General features: G+C 42.8%; 1 protein-coding gene across 1 annotated transcript in view; it reads right to left on the reverse strand.

The window, feature by feature from the left end:
• The window catches only part of LOC311128219 (protein kinase C-binding protein NELL1-like), a gene marked incomplete at both ends in the record, with an annotated part of 560,800 nt that overhangs the window by 61,868 nt on the left and 480,452 nt on the right, over positions 1-18,480 (reverse strand). Inside the window, one exon of the mRNA XM_084160253.1 lies at positions 5,310-5,405. Within this exon, the coding sequence (XP_084016379.1) occupies positions 5,310-5,405 (96 nt within the window). The remainder of the gene's footprint in view (positions 1-5,309; positions 5,406-18,480) is intronic.

Raw genomic sequence — 18,480 nt, forward strand, 5'->3', positions numbered from 1 at the left:
TATTGCACCTATTACTGAGATGTTGTTCGAGTTTATATGATATACAGAGCATTCGGAAAGTATTCAGACTGCTTGACTTCTTCCACATTTTGTTACGTTACAGCCTTATTCTAAAATGGATTAAATATTTTAAAAATTCGAATCAATCTACACACAATACCCCATAATGACAAAGTGAAAACAGGTTTAGCAATTTTAGCAAATGTATTACAAATAAAAACAGAAATACCTTATTTACGTAAGTACTCAGACCCTTTGCTATGAGACTCGAATTTGAGCTCAGGTGCATCCTGTTTCCATTGATCATCCTTGAGATTTTCTACAACTTCATTGGAGTCCACCTGTGGTAAATTCTATTGATTGGAAATGATTTGGAAAGGCACACAGCTGTCCATATAAGGTCCCACAGTTGATAGTGCATATCAGAGCAAAAACCAAGCCATGAGGTCGAGGAATTGTCCGTTGAGCTCCGAGACAGGATTGTGTCGAGGCAAAGGAAGGGTACCAAAAAATGTCTGCAGCATTGAAGGTCCCCAAGAACACAGTGGCCTCTATCATTCTTAAATGGAAGAAGTTTGGAACCACCTAGACTCTTCCTAGAGCTGGCCGCCCGGCCAAACTGAGCAATCGGGGGAGAAGGGCCTTGGTCAGGGAGGTGACTAAGAATGAGATGGTCACTCTGAAAGAGATCTAGAGTTCCTCTGTGGAGATTTGAGAACCTTCCAGAAGGACAACCATCTCTGCAGCACTCCACCAATCAGGCCTTTATAGTAGTGTGGCCAGACGGAAGCCACTCCTCAGTAAAAGGCACATGACAGCCCGCTTGGAGTTTGCCAAAAGGCACCTAAAGGACAAGATTATCTGGTCTGATGAAACCAAGATTGAACTCTTTGACCTGAATGCTAAGCTTCACGTCTGGAGGAAACCTGTCATCATCCCTACGGTGAAGCATGGTGGTGGCAGCATCTTGCAGTGGGGATGTTTTTCAGTGGCAGGGACTGGGAGACTAGTCAGGACTAAGGGAAAGATGAACGGAGCAAAGTACAGTGAGGTCCTTAATGAAAACCTGCTCCAGACACCTCAGGACCTCAGACTGGGGCAAAGGTTCACCTTCCAACAGGACAACGACCCTAAGCACATAGCCAAGACAACGCAGGAGTGGCTTCGGGACAAGTCTCTGAATGTCCTTGAGTGGCCCAGCCAGAGGCCGGACTTGAACCCAATCGAACATCTCTGGAGAGACCTGAAAATAGCTGTCAGCGACACTCCCCATCCACCTGACAGAGCTTGAGAGGATCTGCAGAGAAGAATGGGAGAAACTCACCAAATATATGTGTGCCAAGCTTGTAGCGTCGTACCCAATAAGACTCAAAGCTGTAATCACTGCCAAAGGTGCTTCAACAAAGTACTGAGTAAAGGGTCTGAATACTTATGTAAATGTTACATTTCAGTTTTGTTTTTTAAAATATAAATTAGCAAAGATTTCTAAAAACCTGTTTTTGCTTTGTCATTATGGGTTATTGTGTGTAGATTGATGAGGATTTTTATTTATTTATTTTAGAATAAGGCTGTAACGTAACAAAATGTGGAAAAAGTCAAGCGGTCTTAATACTTTCCGAATGCACTTTTGAGCTCCAAAAGTATTGGGACAGTGACAATTTAGTTTTTGTTTTGGCTTTGTACTCCAGCATGTTTGATTTGAAATGATAAAGTGCAGACTGTCAGCATGGTAAATAATGGTAATCACTGTAGGTATTCTCAGTAATCAAACTTCCCTACCCCGGCAGTAGTGATGGGAAGTTCGGCTCTTTTTCCTGACTCTGATCTTTGAGTTGTTCAGTCAAAATAACGAATCTTTCAACTCATTTCATTCATTTGAGTCAGTAATGCCTAGATCATGCAGGACTCCCTACCGGCAAACGATGAACTGAAAACTCGAAAGAGTCATGATTCTACAAGCCTATTATTCACATGTCCTTTACCATAGGGGGCTTATTTGAGCTGTCATTTGTGACAGACATTTGTGACAGACAATTGGTTGATTGCTAGGCATTCAAATACGATATTGTCTTGATACATTTGAAATGAGGCCATAACCACCCTAGATTGTGAATGACTCTTGGCGGAAGCATTGCTTGACTATAGCTGGATGGAAATTATCCAACCATTATGTAGAAATGACATGTTTAATATAATAATAAACAACATTTATCAATCGGACTATTATGTGAATAAATACATACAACAGGCCCTTTATGTCTCTGGAGGAATCTAGTCAAGGTAGTGAGCCTTACATCACCTCAGTGTGACTATAATGAACATTACATTTACATTTACGTCATTTAGCAGACGGTCTTATCCAGAGCGACTTACAAATTGGTGCATTCAACTTATGATAGCCAGTGGGACAACCACTTTTTTTTATGGGGGGTGGGGGAGGGGGGGTATAAGGATTACTTTTATACTATTCCAGGTATTCCTTAAAGAGGTAGGGTTTCAAGTGTCTCCGGAAGGTGGTCAGTGACTCCGCTGTCCTGGCGTCATGGGGGAGCTTGTTCCACCATTGGGGTGCCAGAGCAGCGAATAGCTTTGACTGGGCTGAGCGGGAACTGTGCTTCCGTAGAGGTAGGGGGGCTAGCAGGCCAGAGGTGGATGAACGTAGTGCCCTCGTTTGGGTGTAGGGTCTGATCAGAGCCTGAAGGTAGGGAGGTGCCGTTCCCCTCACAGCTCCGTAGGCAAGCACCATGGTCTTGTAGTAGATGCGAGCCTCAACTGGAAGCCAGTGGAGTGTGCGGAGGAGCGGGGTGACATGAGTCTAACTTGCACCATTATACAATTATTAAGAGACTAGACACAAATAGCTAATCCTGGTGACCAATGTTCTATTAGACTTACTAAATTATAAGCGTGTAGTCAATCAAATAATTACTCTGTAAAATGAGGAATGCATTTACTCAATTCAACTAATATAATGTATTAGTCACAAAATAATTAACACAAACAAATACAGTGTACACGAGACATGATACATTACAGAAAAACTGAGTAAATGACTATCACCAATAGGCTAGGATTTAACGTGGTTACGTGTCTTCAGTTGAGAATAATCTGTAAGAGAAAAACGATGTGACACACACAGGAGCTTGCTAGCAAGTTTCAAAATATGAGCAAATTCACTGCCCTTTTAACCAAATTCAAGCAGGAACTCACCCCAAACCTGTATTAACATTTATTTGCACTTTGCTAGCAAAAACAAAAGACAAGAACAACACACCCAGATTCTAATCTAATCAACTCAATTTAAATGATAGGAATGCACCCTTGTGTCGCTCCCTCTTTGAACTATCCGGCATCCAATTAACATAATAACACAGTTTCCCTGTAACAATACATCCATAACACTTACAGTACAATAGAACATATCAAAATGCATAGCTCTTCGTGGACTCTTGAAACAATCCAAACATGACAATTTAATTCACACAGTAACATTCATTTAGTTGATTTCACGTTTTCATCGGTCTTCACACTTCCAATGGTGTCCGCGCTCCCAGGGTTGTGTGGGAACGTCCGCCACCGGAGAAAACCACAGATAAGGTGTGTTTGACCCCTGTGATAGCCCACAAATGGTCAGATACCCAAACAATGTCATAAATGGGGATTGAGTCATCACGCTGCGCTCCCACACCAGGCAGTCACCAGTCGCGAGTATCACCTTCTCTCATTCTTCTCTCATTCATGACTGCCGTGAGTGTGAATAGCACAATATTGTTCGCAAACTGCAGCACCCCAAACGATTCATTTTCAAGTTCGAGTTTGTTGAGCAGAGGCTGTGTATGTTTGGGTTCTACAAAGCTGTGTCCATCATAAAATTCAATAATCAATTAATTGCATTAATTCTTGCACCATGCGATCAATTATCAGTTCTAAACGTGTATTTTTCTTCTCTATGCTGCCTGCAGCATGATCTATTTTCCCTTGCACACATAATACACAATTGCTGGTCGGAGCACGTCTCCAGAGCCACTGAGCTGGAGGAGCGCGTATTAATCCTGCTGTAGAATTCATTTCGACCAGCAGGTGAAACAAATTACTAAAATGAACGAGTCGCTCCGAAATAATGAATCGAGTCAGTAAAAAGAGTAGTTCAAAAAGAATGAATCGTTCGAACTGCACATCACTACTCGGCAGTGAATGCAGGTTACGGGTGATTAAAAGTTCCAATTGTTGGATATCCTCAATCTGGCTGGATTCCAATATGAATTACACATCACTTTGCAAGCCAGCATAATGTGGCTTGCAGGATTGATGTGGCCTGTAAACCAGGAGTTTGAGACCACTTTGTTGGGTGTAACTAGGCCCTTAAAGAAAGGCCTTACGATATACACTGAGTGACAGACTAACCAGGTGAATCCAGGTAAAAGCTATGATTCCTTATTGATGTCACCTGTTAAATCCACTTCAAATCAGTGTAGATGAAGGGGAGGAGATAGGTTAAAGAAGGACTTTTAAGCCTTTAGACAATTGAGACATGGATTGTGTATGTGTGCCATTCAGAGGGTGAATGGGCAAGACAAAAGATTTAAGTGCCTTTGAAAGGAATATGATAGTAGGTGCCAGGCGCACCAGTTTGAGTATGTCAAGAACAGCATCGCTGCACTTTTTTTTTAACACTCAACATTTTCCCATGTGTATCAAGAATGGTCCACTCAAAGGGCATCCAGCCAACTGTGGGAAGCATTGGAGTCAACATGAGCCAGCTTTCGACACCTTGTAGAGTCCATTCCCCAACAAATTGAGGCTGTTCTGATGGCTAAAGGGGGTGCAACTCAATATAAGGAAGGTGTTCCTAATGTTTTGTACACTCAGTGTATGTAAAGTATTGTCATATAGAGTTTAAAGATAACATATTCACTTTGGAAACCATACAAAAACCATGTCTCTGTCGCTAACAAATACAATCATGGTTGGTAACTACAATTCATTAGAAAGGCAAGGCACTCTGGGAAATATACAAATAAGGTAGACTCAATTCTCAAGTGGAATTGCATGTTCACTCAATCTAAAATTCAAAGTTGAGTGAACATACAATTCAACTTGAGAATGTATGTAGGTTCAGCTATGTGCCCAAATGTTGAGCAAACTCACAAACCTATTGCAGCTGGTTGCCTTACACTTATAGTTGTAAGTTGAATCCACTTCAATGCTATTTTGTTGAGCAAACTCACAATCCTATTGCAGCTGGTTGCCATACATTTGTACATTCAATCAACATATATATTGTTTACAGTGTAGTACTATAGTCATACCTGTCTCACAGTGCCGTCCTGTAAAGCCTGAGGGGCAGACGCAGGTGTTGGGCGACACACAGGTACCTCCACTCCTACAGCCCTCCTCACAGAATGCTGGAGAAAGAGAAAGTAGAGAGAGAGACAGAGAAACAGAGAGAGAAGCAGGGAGAGAAAGAGAGCGAGAGAAAGGAGAAAAACAGAGAGAAACAAAGAGAGAGAGAGAGAGAGACAGTGCAAGAGTTTAATTCTCACAGATCAATATCACAAACACAATCCTGCTGTGAATACCATTTTGCTCTCCTGTTCTATTTAACAGCGTTGCTTCTTGTGGCTACAAACGACCAGTCCCTCACTGTGCATTACCACCACCACACACACCCATATTCTCAAACTTTAAATGGGTAAGAAGCCCAGCTCGCAGGCTTGGACCTGGGCGTGGAATGCGAGCTGCCTAGTGGGCCACTTTTGCTAAGCACAACTGCCGCACACATGCACAGGTGTAAAGCCATTCTAAAAAATAATGCCCTCCAGCTTTTTCCAAGGTTACCATTACTCTCCATGGGGGAGGAATAGCTTTAGTTTCTATGCATTCTCAGTAGTGGGTGAGGTGGGCTCAGAAGGGGCTTTGTGGGTCCCACTTTCTCTGTGTGTGTGTGTGTTTATGTATGTGTTTGAGAGAAAATGTGTGTGTGTGCATGTGCATCGTGTGGTTGGCCTTAGTGGGAATTAAACCCACAAGCATATAGTATGTATAAGCATGAAGTAGAGGCCTAAGCATAGTTGTTCACTAGTTTACTCCAATTAGGGAAGGGATGGTGGGGTTGGAAAGTAATAAAAGGATGTATGTATATGCGTATATGCGTATATATATATGTATGTATATGCGTATATGTATGTATGTGTATGTATGTGTGTATATATATATATATATATATATACAGTGGGGAGAACAAGTATTTGATACACTGCCGATTTCGCAGGTTGTCCTACTCATAAAGCATGTAGAGGTCTGTAATTTTTATCATAGGTACACTTCAACTGTGAGAGACGGAATCTAAAACAAAAATCCAGAAAATCACATTGTATGATTTTTAAGTAATTAATTTGCATTTTATTGCATGACATAAGTATTTGATCACCTACCAACCAGTAAGAATTCCGGCTCTCACAGACCTGTTAGTTTTTCTTTAAGAAGCCCTCCTGTTCTCCACTCATTACCTGTATTAACTGCACCTGTTTGAACTCGTTACCTGTATAAAATACACCTGTCCACACACTCAATCAAACAGACTCCAACCTCTCCACAATGGCCAAGACTGGAGAGCTGTGTAAGGACATCAGGGATAAAATTGTAGACCTGCACAAGGCTGGTATGGGCTACAGGACAATAGGCAAGCAGCTTGGTGAGAAGGCAACAACTGTTGGCGCAATTATTAGAAAATGGAAGAAGTTCAAGATGACGGTCAATCACCCTCATTCTGGGGCTCCATGCAAGATCTCACCTCGTGGGGCATCAATGATCATGAGGAAGGTGAGGGATCAGCCCAGAACTACACGGCAGGACCTGGTCAATGACCTGAAGAGAGCTGGGACCACAGTCTCAAAGAAAACCATTAGTAACACACTACGCCGTCATGGATTAAGATCCTGCAGCGCACACAAGGTCCCCCTGCTCAAGCCAACGCATGTCCAGGCCCGTCTGAAGTTTACCAATGACCATCTGGATGATCCAGAGGAGGAATGGGAGAAGGTCATGTGGTCTGATGAGACAAAAATAGAGCTTTTTAGTCTAAACTCCACTCGCCGTGTTTGGAGGAAGAAGAAGGATGAGTACAACCCCAAGAACACCATCCCAACCGTGAAGCATGGAGGTGGAAACATCATTCTTTGGGGATGCTTTTCTGCAAAGGGGACAGGACGACTGCACCGTATTGAGGGGGGGATGGATGGGGCCATGTATCGCGAGATCTTGGCCAACAACCTCCTTCCCTCAGTAAGAGCATTGAAGATGGGTCGTGGCTGGGTCTTCCAGCATGACAACGACCCGAAACACACAGCCAGGGCAACTAAGGAGTGGCTCCGTAAGAAGCATCTCAAGGTCCTGGAGTGGCCTAGCGAGTCTCCAGACCTGAACCCAATAGAAAATCTTTGGAGGGAGCTGAAAGTCCGTATTGCCGAGCGACAGCCCCGAAACCAGAAGGATCTGGAGAAGGTCTGTATGGAGGAGTGGGCCAAAATCCCTGCTGCAGTGTGTGCAAACCTGGTCAAGACATACAGGAAACGTATGATCTCTGTAATTGCAAACAAAGGTTTCTGTACCAAATATTAATTTCTGCTTTTCTGATGTATCAAAGACTTATGTCATGCAATAAAATGCAAATGAATTACTTAAAAATCATACAATGTGATTTTCAGGATATTTGTTTTAGATTCCATCTATCACAGTTGAAGTGTACCTATGATAAAAATTACAGACCTCTACATGCTTTGTAAGTTGGAAAACCTGCAAAATCGGCAGTGTATCAAATACTTGTTCTCCCCACTGTATATGCGAGAGAAAAAAAACATATGGGGGATTGGAAGTGATGGATCTGCAATATTAAAGCTGATCTACCCCCTAAAAGAAAAAAAACACACACTACACAAACACATATCTCCCCTCGCTTTGGTTTATGAGTCCAATAAACATCCATTTGCTCACATAATGATCACCCCGGTTTCAGTATAAAAGCGTGCTAAATATACAAACTGATACATGAGTGCAATAAATAACCACGCACCACCGTGCCAAAACCCATTAGTGCTGTCCATTTGACTGGATCCCCTTATAAAAAAGTTATATCAGGCCCCTCATTAAGAGCCTGATTGTACTAATACACCTTACACTTAAGAATGAATTACACTTATATTGACTCCGTCTATCTACTTCTCCAATTATCATTTTACTGCAATCAGCATAAAAAGGGTGTAAGGGAGAGATTCCCTCCTCCACAGCAGCTGCAGTGACCTCCAGATCAACCATCCCACTGCCTAACTGAGCCTGTTGCTGATTCACTACTTTTGGAGACACGCTTATATCCACAGATTTACTATTTGACTTTCGATTAGAGTCCTAGATTGCTTTCCAGCACCTGGTGGTGTAGGAACCGACTGAATCATAACGGCTCCTTGTTAACTGGCCTGTTCATGCTTGTTGAGCATCTAAAGAACTATTTGGAATGCGGGAACATCAAAGACGGAGCGACCAATGGAAATTCCTGTAATTACGGGTTCCTCCAAATCCACCAAACGAATAATAGCATTACGATTCCACGCTAGGAAATAGTGCTGGAATGACTGTCGCACAGTCCTTTAATGTGCTGTATTAAGAGATTGTCAGCCCTCTTCATAACGATCCTTATCTCTAATTGGGAGCACAAATCTCATTAGGGGGACAGACGGCGAGAGGAAAGCCAAGCCCGACCGACTCGCTCGGTTCAAACACAAATTAATGTCGGAGGAGAGCAGGGAGAGCACGGTCACATGTAATAGAATGGGCCCAGATACATTATCATAAATGCAGTCATCAGTAGTAATGGAGGCACGTCAGCGGTCATTTAGATAATGGACGTTAAGCTCTCTTTACTCTTAGCCTACGTGCTTTGGCGGTTGACACCTCACTAACAAATTCTGCAAATAAGATATTTCCTTCTTTTTTTTTTTTTTTATACATTTGCTTTGTCATTATGGGGTATTGTGTGTAGATTGATGAGGGGGAAAAAAAAAACAATTTAATCCATTTTAGAGTAAGGCTGTAACGTAACAAAATGTGGAAAAAGTCAAGGGGTCTGAATACTTTCCGTATGCACTGTATAAACAAAAGGGGTTATATCAGTTGCTTCATACAGTGCCTAGTGAAAGTCTATATATCCCTTGCACAGTTTTCCCATTTTGCTGCCTTAAAATGTTATCTAAAAAGGGATTACATTAGGGTTTTTTCTTACTGATCTACACAACCTCCTCCACATTTTCAAAGTGAAAGAAAATTTGTAGTTATGCTTATCCAGTGCGACAAGGGCACATTCACAGAACAGAATGTTCACCTAGTCAGCTTGGGGATTCAAACCAGCAACCTTTCTAACCAGCAACCCAACGCTCTTAACCGCTAGGCTACCTGTCGCCCAGAACAACAAAAATCGAAGGTGTCTCGATTGAGTATGCCATTACACCCCAGAGTTAATACTTGGTGGAAGCCCCTTTGGCAGCAATTACAGCTGTGAATAATTTTGAATAAGATTCTTCCAACTTTGCACAACTCTTAGGGTAACATACTGTATATCCATTGTTTTTGGCCTAGATTCAATTCGATCAAGCGTTAACCGGCGATAGCCCACACCCACCTAGCTGATTTGTCATAGATGCTTGCTGACAAACTTTAATGAGCAAGCCTTCCTTCATGACCTGGCCTCCGTAAATTGGTATAGAATCAGCTTGATCCCCTCTGCTGAAGATGCTTGGGCCTTCTTTTTAAAAAATATTTTCAGTGGTATTGTTAACAAGCACGCCCCCATAAAGAACATGAGAATTAAAAACAGGTTCAGCCCATGGTTCAACTGTGATCTGGCAGAGTTACTCCACCTCAAGAACACCATTTGGCGAAAGGCTCAGCACACAAATACTCAGGCTGACTGGCTGTCATTTAGGCAAATGAGAAATAAGTGCACTCAGGCTATCCGGAAGGCCAAAGTTAGTTACCATTAGGCACAGTTCTCTCTCTGTGGGTCTAACCCCAGAAGTTCTGGAAAACGGTGAAAGACCTGGAGAATAAACCCTTCTCCTCACAGCTGCCCATGTCCCTTAATGTTGATGTGGTTTGTTACTGACAAGGAGTGTATGGCTGAGCTCTTTAATCACAACTTCATTAAGTCAGGATTCCTATTTGACTCAGTTATGCCTCTTTGCCCGTTCAACGCTTCCTCATCTACCAGCCCTTCTAATGCGACTAGCCCTGATGCTCCTCCCTCTTTTTCCACTGCCCAGCTACACAGTTTCTCTCTGCAGGCAGTCACTGAGTCTGAGGTGCTAAAGGAGCTCCTTAAACTTCACCCCCAAAAAACATCTGCGTCAGATGGTTTGCTACCTGTAGCTCAGTTGGTAGAGCATGGCGCTTGCAACGCCAGGGTTGTGGGTTCGATTCCCACGGGGGGCCAGTATGAAAAATGTATGCACTCACTAACTTTAAGTCGCTCTGAATAAGAGCGTCTGCTAAATGACTGAAATGTAAATGGTATAGATCATTTCTTGGTAATAGGCCAATTTCTATCTTGCCCTGTTTCTCAAAAGTGTTGGAAAAACTTGTCAATAATCAGCTGACTGACTTTCTTGAAGTCTATAGTATTCTCTCTGGTATGCAATCTGGTTTTTGTGCCTTACTGCTATTAGCCCATACAAATGCGTTGAATAACAGATTCACTAAATGGAACAACAGATGGTCCCCCAAAAAAGTTTATTTCAGAAGTGTCTGTTGTATATCTGAGCAAGTTGAGGTGATTAAACTGCTTGGAATAACCCTGGATTGTAAACTGGCATGGTCAAAATATGTTGATGAAACAGTAGCTAAGATGGGGAGAAGTCTGTCCATAATAAAGCACTGCTCTGCCTTCTTAAGGGTCCTACAGGCCCTAGTTTTGTCGCACCTGGCTACTGTTCAGTCGTGTGGTCAGGTGCCACAAAGAGGGACTTAGAAAAATTACAATTGGCTCAGAACAGGGCAGCACGACTGGCACTTAAATTTACACTGAGAGCTAACATTAAGTCAATCTCTCATGGCTCAAAGTAGAGGAGAGATTCACTTCATCACTACTTGTTTTTGTAAGAAGTGTTGACATGCTGAATGCACCAAGCTCACTGTTTTAAACTACTTTCCAGCACCGGGTGGTGTAGGAATTGTTTTAAGCTCATACCAAGGATCAATGTGCTACACTATATATACAAAATTATGTGGACACCCCTTCAAATTAGTGGATACAACTATTTCAGCCACACCCGTTGCTGACAGGTTTATACAATCGAGCACACAGTCATGCAATCTCCATAGACAAACATTGGCAGTAGAATGGCCTTACTGAAGACCTCAGTGACTTTCAACGTGGCACCGTCATATGATGCCACCTTTCCAACAAGTCAGTTCATAAAATGCCTGCCCTGCTAGAGCTGCCCCGGTCAACTGTAAATGCTGTTATTGTGAAGTGGAAATGTCTAGGAGCAACAATGGCTCAGCCGCGAAGTGGCAAGCCACAAAAGCTCACATAATGGGATCGCCGAGTGCTGAAGCGCGTAGTGCGTAAAAATCTTCTGTCGTCAGTTGCAACACTCAATAGCGAGTTCCAAACTGCCTCTGAAAGCAATAACTGTTAGTTGGGAGCTTCATGAAAGCTTAATGAAATGGGTTTCCATGGCCGAGCAGCCGCACACAAGCCTAAGATCACCATGCACAATGCCAAGCGTCGGCTGGAGTGGTGTAAAGCTCGCCGCCATTGGACTTTGGAGCAGTGGAAACGTGTTCTCTGGAGTGATGAATCACGCCTCACCATCTGGCAGTCCGACGAACTAATCTGGGTTTGGCGGATGCCAGGAAAACGCTACCTGCCCCAATGCATAGTGCCAACTGTATAATTTGGTGGAGGAGGAATAATGGTCTGGGGCTGTTCTTCATGATTCGGGCTAGGCCCCTTAGTTCAATTGAAGCGTACAATGACATTCTAGACAATTCTATGCTTCAAACTTTGTGGCAACAGTTTGGGGAAGGCCCTTTCCTGTTTCAGCATGACAATGCCCCGTGCACAAAGCGAGGTCCATATAGAAATGGTTTGTCAAGATCAGTGTGGAAGAACTTGACTGGCCTGCTCAGAGCCCTGACCTCAACCCCATCTAACACCTTTGGGATGAATTGGAACGCCAAATGCGAGCCAGGCCTAATCGCCCAGCATCAGTGCCCGACCTCACTAATGCTCTTGTGGCTAAATGGAAGCAAATCCCCACAGCAATGTTCCAACATCTAGTGAAAAACTTTCCCAGAAGAGTGGAGGCTGTTATAGCAGCAAAGGGGGGACCAACTCCAAATTAATGGCCATGATTTTGGAATGAGATGTTCGACAAGCAGGTGTCCCACATACTTTCGGTCATGTAGTGTATTTGATTTTGGATTTTAAGACCCCTTGAAGTATCAAAAGAAAATACTGTATGTAAAAATAATATTTGGCCTTACTGCTATTAGCCCTTACAAACACATTGAATAACAGACTCACTAAATGGAACAACAGAATCCCACCCCCCAAAAAACAAACAAAGGGAAGTTTGTTCTGAAGTGTCTGTCCTATATCTGAGCGATATAGAGAGAGACGACACAACAGTGGTAGGCCTGATCACCGACAACGATGAGACAGCCTATAGGGAGGAGGTCAGAGACCTGGCAGTGTGGTGCCAGGACAACAATCTCTCCCTCAATGTGAGAAAGACAAAGGAGCTGATCGTGGACTACAGGAAAAGGAGGGCCGAACAGGCCCCCCATTAACATTGACGGGGCTGTAGTGGAGCGGGTCGAGAGTTTCAAGTTCTATCATGGTCCAAACACACCAAGACAGTCGTGAAGAGGGCACGACCACACCTTTTCCCCCTGAAAAGATTTGGCATGGGTCCGCAGATCCTCAAAAAGTTATACAGCTGCACCATCAAGAGCATCCTGACCAATTGCATCACCGCCTGGTATGGCTACTGCTCTGCATCGGAAACGCCAAGTCTAGGTCCAAAAGGCTCCTTAATAGCTTCTACCCCCAAACCATAAGTCTGCTGAACAATTTATCAAATGGCCACCCAAACTATTTACATTGACACCCCCCACCCTTTGTTTTTCCACTGCTGCTACTCTCTGTTTATTATCTATGCATAGTCACTTTACCCCTACCTACATGTACAAATTAACTCGACTAACCTGTACCCCCGCACATTGACTTGGTACCGGTACCCCCTGTATATAGCCTCGTTATTGTTAGGTTATTTATTTATTTATTTTTTACTTTAGTTTATTTAGTAAATATCTTCTTAACTCTATTTCTTGAACTGCATTGTTGGTTAAAGGCTTGTAAGTAAGCATTTCGCGGTAAGGTCTACACCTGTTGTATTCGGCGCATGTGACAAACATAATTTGATTGGATTTGAACTGCATGTTCCAGTTTTAAAACAATTTTTTGGCCAAAGTGTTGAACATGAGCCACATGAGCCATCTACCCTGTTACATTCGATAGAGGGGTGATCCATTCCTGCCTCCATTCTTGCTCGGGTGATCTAGGAATATTATTTCCCCAATGATTTGTTAAAAGCATGGCTAAAAACCTTATTTTGGTGACCGGTAGGGAGTGCATGACACTGGAATCTTAATAAATTGGATTGACTGTGTCTCAAAAAAAATAAAAGGTAAATGAAGGTTGAATATTGTCACAAAACAACTGCAAGACGCTAAGCTTAAGCAAAAGGGAACATGTATTCTCCATTTCATCCCTTGCCAAGGAGATATATGGTTCTGGTACAAAGAGGAAGCTGGGTATGTGTGAATTTATAGCCATTGAGCTATAAAAGAACGGTATTGCCTCCGCCGTGAGGTCTAAAAATGCCATAACGAGCTTATGCTCACATCGTGTTGGTAAAGGCACAGGGCCTTGGAATTTTTCCTGTTCTCATATTTTGAGATCTCTCAGAGCCTAAATAATTAGCCAGAGTGCTAAATTCAGTGTCAAGGAGACACACTCTCTCTCTTACGACAGAAGTCCTTAATTAAATCTCACTTGATTTCCGGGTATACCCTTGTGTCGCACGGGTGATGCACACCCCAGTGTGTGGTAGTCATCGACCCAGTTGGACAGCTCACGTCCTCTCTCTGGTGGCGAAAAGTTGATAGCACCACAGCGCCATATGATAATTTTTTGCAGCCAACTGACTTCCCTCCACACTTGCAATTGGAGTAGATTGCTTAAATGATTAAGCTACCAATTGGTAATCAGGTATGATCACAGTTTAATATTTTTTGCCAATTTACAAAACAATTAATTAAATAGTGTAGCTTGTTTGAACATTGACTCTAAAAACTGATCCTGTGTATCATAATGATCAATCACTGTTTTCAAACTGTTATTGTTGATCCATTACTCTTTCATTGCTGATTCATAGGTGGTTAATTGTTAATTAATTACTTTGCATGTATAGCTTACTGCTTGGTTATTGATTATTCATCAACACTTCAATATTTTAACCATTTCAAAACAGCTTGAACGTAGCACCAATGGTTTAAAGGACACTTAAACACGTTTTCTGGACAATGTATCTAACTGAAGGACTCATGACATGTTCATCTATTCTTGAAGCATACTGTGAAATTTTTCTTCTTCTTTTCTATGCCATTAAAATGGTTATAATGGGTATTTCGCTGTAAAATCAAATGTACAGATGTATGTTTGGTAACTACAGGCTACGCATTACATCGTAGGGACTGTTAAACTGTTTTTGTACAGGAGGAACATTCTGTGAGCACATATAAGGAAATCTCAGATTTATCTCACTGAACCTAAAGCAACAACAACATACAATAATTAGTATATATATATTTTTTATACCTAAAGGGGTTCTAAAATTCAAACTCAAATAGCTAAATGATCCATGGTATGACCATCTTATACTGAACAAAAATATAAAACGCAACATAAAAGGTGTTGGTCCAATGTTTCATGAGCTGAAATAAAAGATCCCCGCAATTTTCCATACGCACAAAAAGCTTATTTTTCTAAAATTGTGTGAACAAATTTGTTCACATCCCTGTTAGTGAGAATTTCTCCTTTGCCAAGATAATCCATCCACCTGACAGGTGGTGAGGCATCCTAGGTGAGGCATATCAAGAAGCTGATTCAACTGCATGATCATTACACAGGTGCACCTTGTGCTGGGGACAATAAAAGTCCCGTGTAGCTCAGTTGGTAGATCATGGTGCTTGCAACGCCAGGGTTGTGGGTTCGAATCCCACAGGGGACCAGTATGAAAAAAAAAATTATGCCCTCACTAACTGTAAGTCGCTCTGGATAAGAGTGTCTGCTAAATGACTAAAATGTAAAATAAAAGGCAATTTTTAAATGTGCAGTCTTGTCATACAACACAATGCCACAGATGTCTGAAGTTTTGAGGAAGTGTGCAATCGACATGCTCACTGCAGGAATGTCCACCAGAGCTGTTACCAGAGAATTTAATGTTAATTTCTCTACCATAAGCCGCTTCCAATGTCATTTTAAAGAATTTGGTAGTCCGTCCAACCGGCCTCACTACCGCAGACCATGTGTAACCACACCAGCCGAGGACCTCCACATCAGGCTTCTTCACCTGCGGGATCGTCTGAGACCAGCCCTTTTGTGGGGAAAAACTAATTCTGATTGGCTGGGCCAGGCTCCCCAGTGGGTGGGCCTGGCTCCCAAGTGGGTGGGCCTATGCCCTCCAAGGTAGATTACGGCCTAATGAATTTATTTCAATTGATTGATTTCCTTATATGAACTGTAACTCAGTAAAATCCTTAAAATTGTTACATGTTGCATTTATATTTTTGTTCAGTATAAAACAATTCCATAGCACACACCCCCCCCCCCCCCCCCCCCCCAATGTTTTAGACTCTAAAGAAATAAAGAATAAACACCCAATATATAGAGTCCTGTGTAAACCTCAAGATCCAGACACACACACACACACACACACACAGTACACACACACACGTGCACGCAAGCACACACACACACAAGAAGCTTCCATCTGATGCCGACTGTGTCCCAAATGTCACCGTATTCCCTATATAGTGCACTATTGTTGACCAAAGCCCGATGGGTCCTGGTCCAAAGTAGTGCACTGTATAGGGAATACGGTGCCATTTGGGACGTAATTGCCGTTCTGTAAGGAATAGGATCTGAGATGATGACTGTAGACACTCTTCTTTGCGCCACTGCAGCAGCATAAGGCAAAAAATTGTTGTTTTGATCATTAGTGCCACATTTTTTACATTTTCCAATTAATCATGCATGCTTTCCACCATGGCATCCAGCGCGGATCTGAACAGCACAACTTACAGTGTTTTCCTACCGTCCTGCCAAATTTTGAAAAATAAATATTGCAGGGAAACAAGAACAGCATCATCTCCTATTCCGACACTCCTCCTCCCTCCCTCCCTTTCTCCCTCCCTCCCTTTCTCCCTCCCTCCCTTTCTCCCTCCCTCCATTTCCCCCAATGCAGAGAACATCATTACCCTCAGTATCACACCACTACGGCACGTGGTTAGACTATTCTAACACAGTCGCATGTTATTAGCTCAGATAGATGAGAAAAGAGCAGCCATCTCCCATTGTTCTCTAAGCCAGTGTTTAGGCCCCGCTGAAATCCTCTCTTTTTAAAAACCTCTTTTGTGTACAACAAACTGGTCCTCGAGAAAGAGAAAGACCATTAACAAGATTAGGGAGCTCATTTTGCAGCCGACAAAAGGATTTACAAGGCGCCTCTGTTCATTAAGCGGGAAGCTGGTGACAATACTGATCTATAATCTTTAGCTGGGCTCTGATTGAACTTCAGTGGCCCGCCTATTGTTGTGTGCTGGGGTTTTACGTAATGGCACACTCGCTGCTCCTCTGAGGATAACATGACGATGGAGAGAGGAAGAAGAGAGTGAGGGAGAGATAGACAGATGGAGGGAGAAAGAGACAGTAAGAGGAAAGAGAGAAAGAAAGGGTGATAGACAGAGAGAAGGAGTTCAACATTTACAATACATTTGAGAAAATGCTCGCTTCCAGAGACATACAGTAATTAGTGCATACATTTACAGTGAGGAAAAAAAGTATTTAGTCAGCCACCAATTGTGCAAGTTCTCCCACTTAAAAAGATGAGAGAGGCCTGTAATTTTCATCATAGGTACACGTCAACTATGACAGACAAATTGAGAAAAAAATTCCAGAACATCACATTGTAGGATTTTTTATGAATTTATTTGCAAATTATGGTGGAAAATAAGTATTTGGTCACCTACAAACAAGCAAGATTTCTGGCTCTCACAGACCTGTAACTTCTTCTTTAAGAGGCTCCTCTGTCCTCCACTCGTTACCTGTATTAATGGCACCTGTTTGAACTTGTTATCAGTATAAAAGACACCTGTCCACAACCTCAAACAGTCACACTCCAAACTCCACTATGGCCAAGACCAAAGAGCTGTCAAAGGACACCAGAAACAAAATTGTAGACCTGCACCAGGCTGGGAAGACTGAATCTGCAATAGGTAAGCAGCTTGGTTTGAAGAAATTAACTGTGGGAGCAATTATTAGGAAATGGAAGACATACAAGACCACTAATAATCTCCCTCGATCTGGGGCTCCACGCAAGATCTCACCCCGTGGGGTCAAAATGATCACAAGAACGGTGAGCAAAAATCCCAGAACCACACGTTCACCTAGTGAATGACCTGCAGAGAGCTGGGACCAAAGTAACAAAGCCTACCATCAGTAACACACTACGCCGCCAGGGACTCAAATCCTGCAGTGCCAGACGTGTCCCCCTGCTTAAGCCAGTACATGTCCAGGCCCGTCTGAAGTTTGCTAGAGTGCATTTGGATGATCCAGAAGAGGATTGGGAGAATGTCATATGGTCAGATGAAACCAAAATAGAACTTTTTGGTAAAAACTCAACTCGTCGTGTTTGGAGGACAAAGAATGCCGAGTTGCATCCAAAGAACACCTTACCTACTGTGAAGCATGGGGGTGGAAACATCATGCTTTGGGGCTGTTTTTCAGCAAAGGGACCAGGATGACTGATCCGTGTAAAGGAAATAATGAATGGGGCCATGTATCGTGACATTTTGAGTAAAAACCTCCTTCCATCAGCAAGGGCATTGAAGATGAAACGTGGCTGGGTCTTTCAGCATGACAATGATCCCAAACACACCGCCCGGGCAACGAAGGAGTGGCTTCGTAAGAAGCATTTCAAGGTCCTGGAGTGGCCTAGCCAGTCTCCAGATCTCAACCCCATAGAAAATCTTTGGAGGGAGTTGAAAGTCTGTGTTGCCCAGCGACAGCCCCAAAACATCACTGCTCTAGAGGAGATCTGCATGGAGGAATGGGCCAAAATACCAGCAACAGTGTGTGAAAAC

This window comes from Coregonus lavaretus (assembly GCF_964263955.1).
Source record: "Coregonus lavaretus genome assembly, chromosome: 4".
NCBI lineage: Eukaryota > Metazoa > Chordata > Actinopteri > Salmoniformes > Salmonidae > Coregonus > Coregonus lavaretus.